The sequence below is a fragment of the Lepisosteus oculatus genome, chromosome 13, assembly GCF_040954835.1.
Source record: "Lepisosteus oculatus isolate fLepOcu1 chromosome 13, fLepOcu1.hap2, whole genome shotgun sequence".
Lineage (NCBI taxonomy): Eukaryota > Metazoa > Chordata > Actinopteri > Semionotiformes > Lepisosteidae > Lepisosteus > Lepisosteus oculatus.
The window spans coordinates 4,305,111-4,321,021 of record NC_090708.1 but is presented as its reverse complement, the minus strand read 5'-3'; the positions used below and the strand labels follow the sequence as shown (position 1 = coordinate 4,321,021).

The following is a 15,911-nucleotide window of genomic DNA, read 5'->3' as shown; positions in this document are numbered from 1 at the left end:
TAGGTTTCGGATTCAGCATATGGACCACATGTTTTCAGTTCAATTAATAATAACATCTATTTGAAAATATTTTGTGGTTTCCGTGTTGAAATTCCCAAGCATCAGATCTGATTTAGGTTACTCCAATCCATTCAGTCCTTTTAAAAAAAAAATCTATTATTAAATATACAATCTTTTTATCATTTAAAATACATACTGTAATTGTATGCTGAGTTTTGAGTAGCATAGATAATCGCCGAATATTTCCTGGTAGGGTTTCAAACTGTTGCTAACTTTGTTTATTTACAGGTGGGGAGCTGAGTCAGCATGCTTAGGCTGCAACGGAACAAGTAATAGGTTTATTACATGCTGAAAAGAGAAGAAAGAAAACACAACACTATGGCAGTGGAGCCTTCTGAAACCTGAAGAAGGCTCCACGGCCAAAACATTATGTTTTCTTTCTTCTCTTTTCAGCATTGAATAAACCTTTTACTTGTTCTGTTGTTTATTTACTACTGGCAGACATGTTCAGTGGTACTTAGCTTTGACGGTGGCCATAGAGGATCACTATTAGTGGAAAACCAGACCCTACAACTTCATGGAGAACATTTATAGCGGGACAGTGGAAGTATGTAAAGGCAATTTGTAAAAAAAACAGTATTCTGTTTGCGAATTCCCTTTCTGGGTGATGTATTGTTTGCACACTATTACAATCCCCACCATTGAACGGTTCTCTGATGTCATTCACAGAAATCCCGAGAGTCAGACATTGTCTATATAGCTGTGAATTTGATCACTGGTAGAAGGCAGGTTCATTTGTTCTGAAACAATGCAGTTTGGTCTGTATGTTTTTGTATTTTTGGGCTTAGTTGGGCTAGCAGACACTGATGTTGTGCCCACATGCAGACTCAGAGAAGAATTTAACTTGTATGGGCTGTATAAAGAAGGGGATATCATTTTGGGTGGGATATTTGAAATCCACTTTATAACAGTGTATCCTGAACTGTCTTTTACTGCTAAGCCTGAGCAATTGAGATGTGAGCGGTGAGTGACTTTATATACTTGATAGAATGTTTGAGACAGCACAGTTTCCTGACACGAGAGAATGCTTACTATGTTATAAGCTAAATCATTATGTCTATACATACAGGATGTACGCAGAACAATTAAGAAATGTGTTACAAATAAACCTAAGGTGAGTTACAATACCTATTGTGCAATTACATTAATGGAAATAGAAGAATATCATATTTTCTTTAGAATTATTGATCTTATTTTTAATTGTAAGTGCATAAGCGAGTACCTCAATTTTGGAATCAGTTGTCCCTAGATTTCATATTAATGATATAATTTTGTGCATATTTTCAAGTGACAGTCTTAATTTTATCATCTTGTGTCATAGTAAACATGGTGCAAGAAAAAGGCTGCGTTCTGTTTTTTTTATTTAACTCATTATTGTGTCTTCTGCCAGTTTTCACTTTGCAGGATTTCAGTATGCACAGAGCATGGCTTTTGCCATTGAGGAAATCAACAGAGACCCTGCTCTTCTCCCTAACATCACACTGGGATACAGGCTGTATGACAACTGTGAGAACCTAGAAGTGGCAATTCGGGTTTCAACAGCTCTGATCAGCGGAGAGGATGATTCTGTCACTGACTACAGCTGTACAGGGACTCCCCCTGTCTTAGCCATTGTTGGGGATTCTGCATCAACACATTCTATCGCCATATCAAGAATGGTGGGCCTCTTCCGGGTCCCAATGGTACAGTAAGGGACTGATAAGAGGAGCAGTACTGAAAAACATATGGGCAGTACAAGTATTTGTTCAAGTCGATGTTTTTTTAAGTTCTGGATTTTCTTGGCTATGTTTTTTAAAAATATATATTTCTTTACTTTTTGTATTCTAAAATCAAATTAATTCATTAGGTTGTAAATTCATATTAATATTAAATGCATATTAATAAGATCAAATTAATCTTATTAGGGTTGCATAAGATGGCATTTTGAAATGATAAAGTATTCAAGATTCATGAATTACATGACCTCAAATCTGCAATATACAGTACATGAATACATATTTGTTAGGCATTTCTTCATTTCCATGTTTTTAAAGACAATAACTTTGTTCTTTCAATTGCAGGTCAGTTATTATGCCACCTGCTCTTGCCTAAGCAATAGAAAGGAGTTCCCCTCTTTCTTCAGGACTATTCCCAGTGATACGTTCCAGGTCAAAGCCATGGTTCAGATCTTCAAGCATTATGGGTGGACTTGGGTTGGTGTAATTGTGAGCAATGATGACTATGGGCTGTATGCTGCCAAGACATTTATTGAGGAAGTAAATAAGTTTGGCTGCATAGCTTTCTCTGAAATCCTCCCTCGTAACAATGACAAGTCTGAAATTCTTAAGATCATCAGGACCATCAAACAGTCAACGGCCAAAGTTATTGTCGTGTTTTCTACAGGAGCTTATCTGATTCCACTGACAGAAGAAATCGTTCAACAAAACATCACAGGCAGGCAGTGGATTGCGAGTGAGGGCTGGGCTTCCTCACCTGTCTTCCACACTAAGGAGTTACTGCCTTATTTAGGTGGGACTATAGGAATCGCAGTTCGCAGAGGAGAAATCCCAGGGCTGGAAAAATTTCTCCTTCAGATTCGCCCTGTGTTTGATACCAAAAACAATTTAGTTAAAATGTTTTGGGAGACAATGTTTGATTGCACATTTCCAGACATAGCAATCAATCATAATTTTTCACATTTGTTAAATAGCAAAATCTGCACAGGTTCAGAAGACATTGGAAAAACCAAAACTGCTTACAGTGATGTTTCAGAACTGCGGGCTTCCTACAACGTGTATAAAGCAGTGTACGCCTTGGCACACTCCCTGCACAATCTGATGTCCTGCGAGCCTGGAAAAGGGCCCTTTCAAAATAACTCCTGTGCAGACATCACAACTGTGCAGCCCTGGCAGGTGGGAGATTATTGAACAAAGTTTATATAAAAACAACTCCAGAAAATGTTTCAGATGTGTCAAATGCTTTCCAAATAAAATGATTCAAACAAATGCTACTGTATGTTAAAAAATGTCTTCAGTATTTTATATATTACTGTTTGCAGTTGATTATGACAGCTAATAATTACAGACCTTTGTCTGGTGATGAAAAATAAAGTACTTCAGAAACCCATTTAATTTTTTTGCTGACCTCAGTCATTTAATCTCTCACCACTTTTTTTTTCACTCAGCTGCTGCACTACCTGGCGAGAGTGAACTTCACTACTCACTATGGAGACAGGGTCTCCTTCGATGCGAACGGAGATGCTCTTGCAATCTATGATGTGATGAACTGGCAGAGGGCCGATGACGGGTCTGTGAAAACAGTAACAATCGGTCTGTTTGATGAATCAGCTCCTGCTGGACAACAGCTCACTCTGAATGAAGACAAAATCTTCTGGAACTTTGAATCTAACTCTGTAAGTTAATCCACTTTCAGTAAGTCACTTTTTCACACATATATATATAAATATTATTTGTTCTCTTACACAGTGAGATTCACTATGTCCCATACATTTTAAAATATAAGTTTATCTTTTACATTGGACTCTGCATTTTCAATTAGATTTCATAGTCTTAATTTAAATATAAAATATGAAAGTTGATTTTCATATTTTTCATGTTTTCCACCTTCAGTATTTGCATATCTGCTTGCTTGAAATTGCATTTTCATCCAGAGGTGTTTTGAACTTGAAATATTTGAAATATTTTTAGCAGTGGAAAGGTTTGTAAACCCCTTTAAAAAAGATAATTTAAAAAAGCTTCTGACTAACACAGAAAATGTAGTTGTGCTTTAACTGCACTTATTGTTTTAACTGAGACCCATTTCTGAAAAAAATCACGTACTGTATGTTCTTATCCTTCCCCAGCCCCCCAGGTCTGTGTGCAGTGAAAGCTGTCAGCCTGGTACCTGGAAGGCAACCAGGAAAGGGGAGCCCCTCTGCTGTTTCGACTGTGTGCCGTGTGCAGAGGGAGAGATCAGCAACCACACAGGTGGGCTGCAATAGCATAAACAGATATTTATTTACTGTATATTCTATGCTGTGAGCCCGGCGTTTATTTTCCTTATGGAAAACGCTATCCAGGCTTTCTCAACATCCCAGGAGAACATCAGGATAAGTACTGTACTTGCTCTCTACCTTTCTCTTCTTACTGTATCTCAGCAGAATTGTGCATCTGGATTGCAGGGCAACTAATACTGAATAGACAGTGTATATTCACACAAAGAGAATTACCATTGAACAATTTGGCCTCCTTCTGTACCTTTCCTGGAAAAGTTCTCCTGGGATGCTGGTTGTACTGTCAGTCATAATTGTTTTTGCATCTGTAAACCCATCATGGGACTTTAACATGAGGGAGGGAATCTTTCGAGAGTGTAAATGTGTAAACTGTAACACAGCAGCCACAAAACAAACTGCTATCAGTTTAATTGAAGTTTGCAGGTCAACAAGTCTTGTTCACAGGTCAACTTGTTCTCTTAAAGTATATTTAAATGTTTAAGAATATATTTTATTTCATTTAATCATTTTTTTTTGTTTTAAACTTCTGCCAGTATTGTTTTAATAGCCTCCCTCCATCTCTTATTTGATTCTGTCCACTATGTACAAGTATTATGACTACATTTACGTTATGTGATGAATGCATAACTTTTTCTCTTTCTCATAGATTCTGTTGAATGTTTCAAATGCCTCCCTGAATATTGGTCAAACCCAAGCAGAGACCAGTGTGTTTTGAAGAAAATTGAGTTCCTTTCATATGAAGAGACTTTAGGAATTTCCCTGACAACAATAGCAATATTTGGGGCATTTATTTCTGCTGGAGTATTAGCTGTGTTCATTTACTACAGGAACACCCCAATAGTAAGAGCCAACAATTCTGAACTGAGCTTCCTGCTGCTGCTTTCTCTAATACTCTGCTTCCTCTGCTCATTGCTGTTTATTGGTCAGCCACTACACCTCACCTGTATGCTGAGACATGTTGTGTTTGGAATCAGTTTTGTTTTGTGCATATCTTGCATTCTTGTGAAAACCATTGTTGTCATCATGGCCTTCAGAGCCACACTGCCAGACAATAATGTCATGAAGTGGTTTGGTGCTGCACAACAGAGAGGCACTGTTTTTGTCTTTACTGTCATCCAGGCTCTGATCTGTATCATATGGCTGAGTACAGCATCCCCTGTGCCTTTTAAAAATACACAGTATCAAAACTCAAAAATCATTTTTGAGTGTAATGTTGGCTCAATAACTGGATTTAGTTTCCTGCTGGGGTACATAGGCTTGCTCGCCAGTGTCTGCTTTCTTCTGGCTTTCCTTGCAAGGAACCTTCCTGACAACTTCAATGAAGCCAAGTTCATCACTTTCAGCATGCTCATCTTCTGTGCAGTTTGGATCGCTTTCATACCAGCTTATGTCAGCTCTCCTGGGAAATATTCGGACGCTGTGGAGATTTTTGCCATCTTGGCTTCAAGCTTTGGTCTCCTTTTCGCTATATTTGCCCCAAAATGTTACATCATTCTTCTTCGTCCAGAGAAAAATACCAAGAAAGCCCTTATGGGGAGAGCAGCTCCAAAGAAGTGAAGACATTTTTTGTGTTTCTGAGTTGAACAGAAATATTTTCTTATCCAGGATCAGCTCTTGTGTCAATCTGTGCTCTGTAAAGTAAGGGCCTTTAGGTTTTTGTTCAGTAGAGCTATGATACCTTGATCTAATATTATAGTATGCTTACCAAATTATTTCTTTTTTTATAACATTAGCTCATATTAACATGAGCTGAAGAATTTGCTGTTGTGCAGCCTTTCCTGAAATGGTGGCCTGTTCTGACATTGCTGAAATTGAGAGAATGCAACATCTTAGCCCTCAGGTATGGACTTAATGAGAGGGAAGATTTTATTTTCTAATTGCTTTTAAAAAAGTGTCCCAGATATTCAAAGCTAAATGTTTTGCATCAGTATAAAAGTCCTTTGTAATGTACCGCTTTGTAACAAGCAGATGTATGCATATACTGTCTATAGATAAACTGCATATAAATAAAGTTCTTAAAGGGCTCATTTTCTAAAACTTGTTTTGAATGATTTTTATGTTTCTTTTGTTCATTGCATTTATGTTGGGCTCTTAATGTATGGTGACTAAGCATTAAAGCACTGTGGAGTAATTAAACATTCCTGAGGTGAACATGTTTCTATGTAGACTGCATTCCTGAAAACAGAAAACAGAATCAGTGTGTTTCATCTCAGTGAGAATTCCAGACCACTACATAAGCATTCAATATCCTGAATAATACTTGAAGATCTTGAAGTAGATTTAGATTTAGCATTTAATATATTTGATTTGAGACTCTTATTTACAGTGAAGTGCTGGAGTCTGGATGCAAATCCACAATCATGTGATTGAAACTGAAACAGTCACAGGATCTTTTAAAAAAGGCATAGAAGTTTGCAGAACATTAAACACCAAACAGACAAGATAGACAAAATGGCCCCTCTCATTAATTACCTTTTGTACTTTCAAAGAGCATGTAACAGGCAGGAAACAGACCTCTTTGAAACGAACAAGACCTAGCCTTATAGCACATTTCTGAAATAGTCTTTTCAGCGGGTGTTAGCCTTCTACTCTAATTTAAAATGCTTTGGAAGATTTAATGTCTGCAGTGTGAACAGGCAGGCACTACTTACTTCCAAAAGCACATTGCCAATGTTCTTGCAATTCTTTAGGATTCTCTTGCACCTGATGTCCTGTATTTTGTTTAAAATATCAAGTCCAGAATAAAGTCACCTAATGACCCATCCCTAGCATTTTAATCACAGCCCGATTGTTTTCATAGGTGTTGCAGCCTTGCATAATGTCTTAAACATGATGAGATGGAGGAGTCAAAACATTACAGACACAGGCTTGAGTCTTAAGGCAAAGGGGACACATGGTCACTGTGTTCAACAGGTTCAACAGAATTTGTTAAAACAATGCAGACAGAGCTCAGTATTGTAATGCCATAGAAAATTTCAAAGTCAGCTGCTGTTGCGTTAATGCAAGAGTTTAATTTCATTTTGATTGTGACTAAGGTTTTCTGTGGTGATCATGCACAGCAGTTAGAGTGTAATAAAAGTTGCTGTAATGAGTGAGTGAGGTGCTCTGGTGTCTCAAGGTCAGCGGGATGCAGTGTCCATAGATTTCACTGAGAAAGAGGTATTACTCACAGCAAAGTGATCAATTATTTAACCTTTTGTTTTCTTATAGTTCCATCTTGCAAAAGTACTGCACAGGTTTGTGACTTAGAGACAGACCTTCCCCTTTGCACTCTTATTTGCACAGGACAGATGAAAGAAGTTGTTCATATGAAGAGCACCACTGGTATAAAGTATATCAGCAAAGGCACTGCTGAACATTTTGACAAATTTAGATCTAACATCCTGAAGTGTCATGACAATCAGTTCTTGACTTTTCTGTAGGCTCCCAGGAATTCACAGCAGATATTGGGGAATCAGATCATATTAGTGTGAGGAAAGTGTGAGAATAGTGTGAGAAAATTAGTACATATCATATACTGTAACTACAATTATAGTGGTATATAGGAAATTCTATTAAACAGATTTTAATTATGAAAATATATTATGCAGGAATATGTTTAGATTTCTTTGATATACTTTAATCAGGAGTTAAAATACAGCATATGTATATGATTGACAGCAGTGATTTGCTCAAAGCCTCCACTAGTACTGCTGTTATTGCAACTTTGTTTGTCGTTAATACATCTTAAATTTGGTGAGAAGAAACCAGTCTTTTTTATTTTTCAATCTTTAATTTACATTAAAAAGAATCTTCACAACAACTTAAGGGCACCTATATATGAGCAGTCAATAGAATTATTATAGTAGCTAATACAATATATTTATATATTTATATAAATTATCCCTAACTTGTTGACAGGTGATCCTCAGCAATAATGTAATGTTCTCCTCTACATGTCACATCGTGAAACTAAAAGGCTTTATTCACTGCTTCAAAAGAGAGATCTATAAGGTTTAAGAAATATCTGAAAACAAAATGACTAAAATGCCAGTGAAAATCACACACAATTGTGTTTCTGTTTAAAGAATGGATCAGTGATTGAAATGAGTTTCATGATTCTTCTTTTTAAATGCTCATTCATGATCCACCTAATGTTACTAAATATATATGCAACTTCCATGTCATTACATAGACAGCATGCTGCTATTTACAAAAATACCATTCCTGTGACAACTATTGGTGGTATAGTGACAATACAATGCATACAGAGAACAAAATAGTTGTGATATGGAGTTATAAGCATTTTAAAACCAATTGAACTGTAAGTAATACAATTGTTTTTGCTTAAAGTCTGAATTTCCAAGATCTTAATTTAACCATATAGTGTATCCTTCAAGATTGTACCTGTCTTTCTATGACCACTTCAAAGTGCTTTCACTTCTGAAATGGATGCTATTTATAATAAAAAGAATAATGAAGAACGAAACTGTATCACTTAAAAGTACTGTATTATACACATAGTGATCTAGTGATGTATTTGATGTGCATTGCAATAACAGCTGCAAAAGAAAAAGACATTGCTCAGCATTTATCATTTAAAAAATTGTAACTTAAATTGTAATAACTGCAACATTTGCTGAAAGAAACAAACATGCAAAATGAAAATTATTTTTATAAATGAAAAGCCTACATAATATAAAGATAAAGATTGAGATAGAAAAACAATGTCACATTTGAAATGCTTTTGCTGTTTTGCAGTTTGCAGTAACAAGTAACATCTCGTTAGTATAATTGTTTTGAGTGTAACAGTTAGCTCAGAGACCTGTGCTCTTTAATCGCTGCGTGTCATTGACTAGAGAGGTGAGGCAGCCCGGGAGCTCATGGAGAGGAGAGAAACTGAACGGAGAGGCTGTGATGAAGCAGCGATGAGCTGTGGTGCTCTGACTCCAGGAGAGCACACTCCTCAGGGGCTTCAGTCCTCCACGCCCAGCTGTGAGCTACAGGAGCAGCAGGAGAGGAGCCAGGAGTGAGACCTCCTGCAGCTGGCTGCCACCTTCAGGCAGCTGTGGAGAGAGAATGAGGGCCGATAAGCTCTGGAATCCCACTGCAGGGAACAGGCCAGTGAGGAAGCAGGTCCTGGAAGTGCTGTGCTCACCAGCTTGCCTGCTGCAGAGCCAGGAGGAAACACTGCCTCTTAACTGAGGGTCCCCACTCTGTAACTCAGGACACCCCTTCTTTACTGTGCCTCTTAACTGAGGGTCCCCACTCTGTTACTCAGGACACCCCTTCTTTACTGTGCCTCTTAACTGAGGGTCCCCACTCTGTGTCTCAAGACACCCCTTCTTTACTGTGCCTCTTAACTGAGGGTCCCCACTCTGTTACTCAGGACACCCCTTCTTTACTGTGCCTCTTAACTGAGGGTCCCCACTCTGTTACTCAGGACACCCCTTCTTAACTGTGCCTCTTAACTGAGGGTCCCCACTCTGTTACTCAGGACACCCCTTCTTTACTGTGCCTCTTAACTGAGGGTCCCCACTCTGTTACTCAGGACACCCCTTCTTTACTGTGCCTCTTAACTGAGGGTCCCCACTCTGTTACTCGGGACACCCCTTCTTTACTGTGCCTCTTAACTGAGGGTCCCCACTCTGTTACTCAGGACACCCCTTCTTTACTGTGTCAACTTGTCTGTGTTACAGCTGTTCCTGATCTCCACTAGGGGCCCCTTCCCTTCTTCTCTTTGCATCTTTATAAAGATGTTTGAATGCAACAAAGAATTTAAAATATTTGTTCCTATCTTTCAGTATCTGTGGTTCAAAAATGTTAAAGCCAGACACGACACCACCTAATTTTTAATTGATTTTATTTTATTTTGATATGCTTTTTAAAATTGTTTGTAAGTGTTTGAAGACAAAAACCTTTAAAAAAACTTTACTGATCCTCTGTAGATAGATTTTGCAAAGTGTGTATTTCCTGCAGTCTGAGAAATCTTTTACACTACATGATGCTGTGGTACTTAACTTTTACTGTGGCCACAGTGTGGGTAGCATTCCCAGATGATTACCCGAGCAAGAGCTCGAGAAAACACATTTTCAGTGGAATTTGAAATAGTATTTTGTGAGTGACAAAATGATCTCGGTGGTGTGATGTGTGAAATACAGTACAGTCACAGTTCTGAAAGTGTAACTATGATGTCATCCTCAGGGAGTCAGACATAGTCTATATAGCTGCGATTTTTATCCTCTGTACAAAGCACGTTGATTTCTTCTGAAACAATGCAGTTCAGTCTGCTTATTTTTGTATCTTTGGGGTTAGTTGGGTTAACAGTTACTGAAATTGTGCTCACATGCAGGCTCAGAGAAGAATTTGACTTGTATGGGCTGTATAAAGAAGGGGATATCATTTTGGGTGGAATGTTTGAAATAAACTTTAAAACAGTGTATCCTGAACTGTCTTTTACTGCTAAGCCTGAGCAATTGAGATGTGAGCGGTGAGTGAATATATTGTACTGCTCCTACTGTAGGTATAAAGACTGGGACAAAATAACCATTTCCTGAAACAATAGCATATTTACTACATTATAAGCTAAAGCATTATCTGCATATGAGCAGTATTTAGATAAAACAATTCAGAAATATTTTAAATAAAAAAAGTTGTACAAGTATTATATATTGCATATTGGTAAAAACAGACAAAGATCATATATTGCTCGGAATTCTTTTTATATTTTATTTGCATTGCAAAATTATTGTTTTATATTATGAAATAATTGAAATATTAATTAATTAATCAGTTCGTTCTAATTGTATTTATAGTGTCTTCTAAACAATGTGACATACTGTATGAGAACAAAATAAGTTCCAGTATGTTTTCAGTATGATTTTTGTTCATTTGTTGTAATATGATGCATGAAGACAGTACTTTTGTTTTATTTCACTAATTGTTCTGTCTTGTTTCAGTTTTGACTTTACAGGATTTCAACTGGCACAGAGCATGGCTTTTGCTATTGAGGAAATAAACAGAGACCCTGCTTTTCTCCCTAACATCACACTGGGATACAGGCTGTATGACAACTGTGAGAACCTGGCAGTGGCTCTTAGGGCAACGACAGCTCTGATCAGCGGAGAGGATGATTCTGTCACTGACTACAGCTGTACAGGGACTCCCCCTGTCTTAGCCATTGTTGGGGATCCTGGGTCAACAAATTCTATCGCTGTGTCAAGAATAGTGGGTCTCTTCCGGGTCCCAATGGTACAGTAATTAGATGACAGAGTATTGAGTAACAGATCTGTTTCTAACTACACTATATATTTTTTTGTGCAAGTATTAGTTTTATTCGAAGATGTTGTGGCTATATATGTTAAAATCAATTTTTATTTTTTCATCTGAAATAGGTTTAATGGATTTTTTATGTATAGGATGAAGAGACTTTGAAATATTTGTGTACTTCCTAAACAGAAATATGCATAAATACGTTTTTAAAAATGTCCTCATTATATTCTTTATTTAAAAAAGAAAGCATAAGAGGTGATGCTGAAAACATAAATAATTGCAATTATTCTTTGATTTGCAGGTCAGTTATTATGCCACCTGCTCTTGCCTAAGCAACAGAAAGGAGTTCCCCTCTTTCTTCAGGACTATTCCTAGTGATACGTTCCAGGTCAAAGCCATGGTTCAGATATTCAGGCATTATGGGTGGACTTGGATTGGTGTAGTTGTGAGCAATGATGACTATGGGCTGTATGCTTTGAAGATCTTTACTGAGGAGGTAAATAAATTTGGCTGCATAGCTTTCTCGGAAATCCTCCCTCGTAACAACAACACCTCTGAAATTCTTAAAATCATCAGGACCATCAAAGAGTCATCGGCCAAAGTTATTGCTGTGTTTTCTACAGGAGCTTATCTGATTCCACTGACAGAAGAAATTGTTCAGCAAAAAATCAGAGGCAGGCAGTGGATTGCTAGTGAAGCCTGGGCTTCCTCCCCTGTCTTCCATACTAAGGAGTTACTGCCTTATTTAGGTGGGACTATAGGAATCGCAGTTCGCAGAGGAGAAATCCCAGGGCTGGAAAAATTTCTCCTTCAGATTCGCCCTGTATTTGACACCGAAAATAATTTAGTTAATATGTTCTGGGAAACAATGTTCGATTGCAAATTTCAAGAAAATACAAACAATCAGAATTTGTCAGACGTTTTGAATAGCAAAATTTGCACAGGATCAGAAGACATTGAAAAAAGCAAAACTGCTTACAGTGATGTTTCAGAACTGCGGGCTTCCTACAACGTGTATAAAGCAGTGTACGCCTTGGCACACTCCCTGCACAATCTGATGTCCTGTGAGCCTGGAAAAGGGCCCTTTCAGAATAACTCCTGTGCAGACATCACAACTGTGCAGCCCTGGCAGGTGAGATATACTGCATACCTACAAAAAAAATGTTTTAAAACTGCAGAAAATGTTTCAGATGTGTCTAAATTACTTATAATCATATATGCAAACATATATATATATAGCATGAAATATGCCAGTCTAACATATACAGTATTCATGTTTTTTAATTAGTTGTACAGTAACTACTTTTTAATATGAAAACATTAGCTCTTTTCCAGTGTGGACAAGTTTTAATCAGTAAAGAACTGCAGAAACTCATTGACCCATTATTAATTAATTTCATTACTAAATAATTAGTTTATATTTCTCCCAGCTGCTGCACTACGTGGCGAGAGTGAACTTCACTACTCACTATGGAGACAGGGTGTCCTTCGATGAGAACGGAGATGCTCTTGCAATCTATGATGTGATGAACTGGCAGAGGGCCGATGACGGGGCTGTGAAAACAGTAACAATCGGTCTGTTTGATGAATCAGCTCCTGCTGGACAAGAGCTCACTCTGAATGAAGACAAGATCTTCTGGAACTTTGAATCTGACAGTGTAAGCTATATAAAACACTTGTATTCTATAATCCACCCTGCAGTTACATCATTTTCAATATTCGGGGAGAAATTCCAAACTAATTCTCATTTCAACAGCTCAGTCAAATTCTAATTAACACAACAATGCGATGAATATAAAGGGATAGCACACTTGATGTTTTAGTGACCATGAGGTTGAGAGCTGTCAGCAGTCATAAAAGCAGAAGTGCTACATTGCAATTTCACCTCCCCCCAAAGAACAGTTTAACATCTCAAATTCTTCTCTAATTTAACATTCCCTTTTCATTGTCTTAGAACTATGTCCCTCATTCATGTTAAAAAATGATAATATGAAACAAAACAGTATGATCAATCATTTTTCAAGAATTGGGGTTCAAAGAATTAATTGATACAATTACGCACTAAAATCACTGTTGTTGGTAAAGAAGATTTTGCATGAATCCTTTCTTGATTTACACGTCTTCATCTGAATGTGCTGCTGTCTTTTCTAGTTTCCCAGATTGTAAACAATCCTTCGTTTTTCATCTTTTAAATTAAGAAATGTATGCTTCCTTCCCCAGCCCCCCAGGTCTGTGTGCAGTGAAAGCTGTCAGACTGGCACCAGGAAGGCAACCAGGAAAGGGGAGCCCCTCTGCTGTTTCGACTGTGTGCCTTGTGCAGAGGGAGAGATCAGCAACCACACAGGTGGGAAGAGTGTCCTAATTTAAACCAATGTTTATTTATGTTCTATGCTAAAAGTACAGAGAATCATTTCCTTTAAACACTACATTCACTATGTCAGTTGGCTTGTGCATATTTCTAAAAATAAAACAATCCATACTTTCTCAAGATCCTCAGAGAACATCAGGGAGAAAAATTAACCAAAAACATTTTTGTCCTCACATGCCTCTCTCATTTGAACGTAAATAATTTTTAGCACATTATTAATTGAAATTGAAAGAGCATTTTTATTAATTCAGTTGTGTTTTTTAATTTGTTTTATCTTTCTTTCTTTTGCCATTTTCTCTCCTCAGACAATACAAGATATGTTCCACTATTTCAGCAGAACTGTGAGCTAGAATGTACAGTATTGTGACTGATAACAAACTTTACATACAGTAGACAGTATGTTGTATATTCATACAAAGAGAAACATTGGTGATTTGAAGTTTATCTTCCTCTCTGCCTTTCCCTACATATTCTCCTGGGTTGCTGATTATACCATTCAGGTTTATTGTTGTTTTGTCCTGTAAATTCCATTAAACTTTAACATAAGGGAAGTAGTCTCCTGAGAGCCTGGACTATTGGCTATATGCAATGTAACCTATAAGACAGCAAAGAGAAACAGACAGAGAAAAGTGACTACAGCCTGGCTATAGAAACAGGGCGACACAGGCACAACTGTTTGCTCATATACTGTAGGACAGGGAGAAACAGATTCAGTGGTGTAGTTTCTTCTGCACTGCAAGAAATACTCAGGGATTAGACAAATATTCTTCCCTAAAATATCAAATTTAATCTCAGAATTCGCACAATACCAGAATCAGAATAGTTCCCTAATCTACTTTGGGAGGGGAGATGAAAGTCAACAGAGCTGCAGTCCAATATGTGATCTCCTGTTACAGCCTAAGGAACAGACAGTGGGCCTGTCTCAAACTAATAATTTATGTATCGTTTGCTTATGTCATTTAATATGATTTTACTGTTAATTGTTTGTACTTTGGCAGCACATTAATTCATCTGTCATGTCATCTGCCTTAACAAACAACCCTTTGATTATGAATATAGCAAAACATACACAAAAGAAAATGCTTTAAACTTAACTGGACCCTATGTTATCCCCAAAGGTAATAATTATTTGATAGTTTTTTAGATAATTGTCCAACATTATTTTATTTACACAATTTGCTTTGTTTTAACAACTCTCTCACTAGTCAGTCAGCAGCCTTTATGAATGTTCTTTTGGTACTGTATGTAAGGTGCATTTCTCTTTAAATACAAATCTATTGTTATTACATCTGTGGTATTAAAACAGAATGAATGTTTCTTTTTCTTACAGATTCCATTATATGTTTCAAATGCCCCCAAGAATATTGGTCAAACCCAAGCAGAGACCAGTGTGTGCTGAAGGAAATTGAGTTTCTTTCATATGGGGAGACTTTAGGAATTTCTTTGACAACCGTATCTGTATTTGGGGCATTTATTTCAGCTTCAGTTTTAGCTGTGTTCATTTACTACAGGAACACCCCAGTTGTAAGAGCCAACAATTCTGAACTGAGCTTCCTGCTGCTGCTTTCTCTAATACTCTGCTTCCTCTGCTCATTGCTGTTTATTGGTCAGCCACTACACCTCACCTGTATGCTGAGACATGTTGTTTTTGGAATCAGTTTTGTTTTGTGCATATCTTGCATTCTTGTGAAAACCATTGTTGTCATCATGGCCTTCAGAGCCACACTGCCAGACAATAATGTCATGAAGTGGTTTGGTGCTGCACAACAGAGAGGCACTGTTTTTGTCTTTACTGTCATCCAGGCTCTGATCTGTATCATATGGCTGAGTACAGCATCCCCTGTGCCTTTTAAAAATACACAGTATCAAAACTCAAAAATTATTTTTGAGTGTAATGTTGGCTCAATAACTGGATTTAGTTTCCTGCTGGGGTACATAGGCTTGCTCGCCAGTGTCTGTTTTCTGCTGGCTTTCCTTGCAAGGAACCTGCCTGACAACTTCAATGAAGCCAAGTTCATCACTTTCAGCATGCTCATCTTCTGTGCAGTTTGGATCGCTTTCATACCAGCTTATGTCAGCTCTCCTGGGAAATATTCGGATGCTGTGGAGATTTTTGCCATCTTGGCTTCAAGCTTTGGTCTCCTTTTCGCTATATTTGCCCCAAAATGTTACATCATTCTTCTTCATCCAGAGAAAAACACCAAGAAAGCCCTTATGGGGAGAGCAGCTCCTAAGAACTGA

The 15,911-nt window shown here is 37.6% G+C and overlaps 2 protein-coding genes across 3 annotated transcripts; both read left to right on the top strand.

Moving 5' to 3' along the window:
• Window positions 1-412: 412 nt before the first annotated feature.
• Window positions 413-6,112, top strand: LOC138242210 (extracellular calcium-sensing receptor-like). Of its 2 annotated transcripts, none has more exons than XM_069197645.1 (6): window positions 413-1,023; window positions 1,451-1,718; window positions 2,121-2,951; window positions 3,224-3,451; window positions 3,902-4,025; window positions 4,698-6,112. In XM_069197645.1, the coding sequence occupies exons 1-6, from the start codon at window positions 809-811 to the stop codon at window positions 5,606-5,608; spliced, it is 2,577 nt and encodes an 858-aa protein (XP_069053746.1). In that variant the 5' UTR covers window positions 413-808; the 3' UTR covers window positions 5,609-6,112. The 2 variants fall into 2 exon arrangements, with proteins under 2 accessions (XP_069053746.1, XP_069053745.1); XM_069197644.1 differs by having other exon boundaries at window positions 1,451-1,742.
• A 4,316-nt stretch (window positions 6,113-10,428) lies between these two features.
• Window positions 10,429-15,911, top strand: LOC102697377 (extracellular calcium-sensing receptor-like). Its single transcript, XM_069197725.1, has 6 exons — window positions 10,429-10,520; window positions 10,990-11,281; window positions 11,604-12,434; window positions 12,733-12,960; window positions 13,523-13,646; window positions 15,001-15,911. Exons 1-6 carry the CDS (start codon window positions 10,444-10,446, stop codon window positions 15,909-15,911), a joined length of 2,463 nt encoding a protein of 820 aa, XP_069053826.1. The 5' UTR covers window positions 10,429-10,443.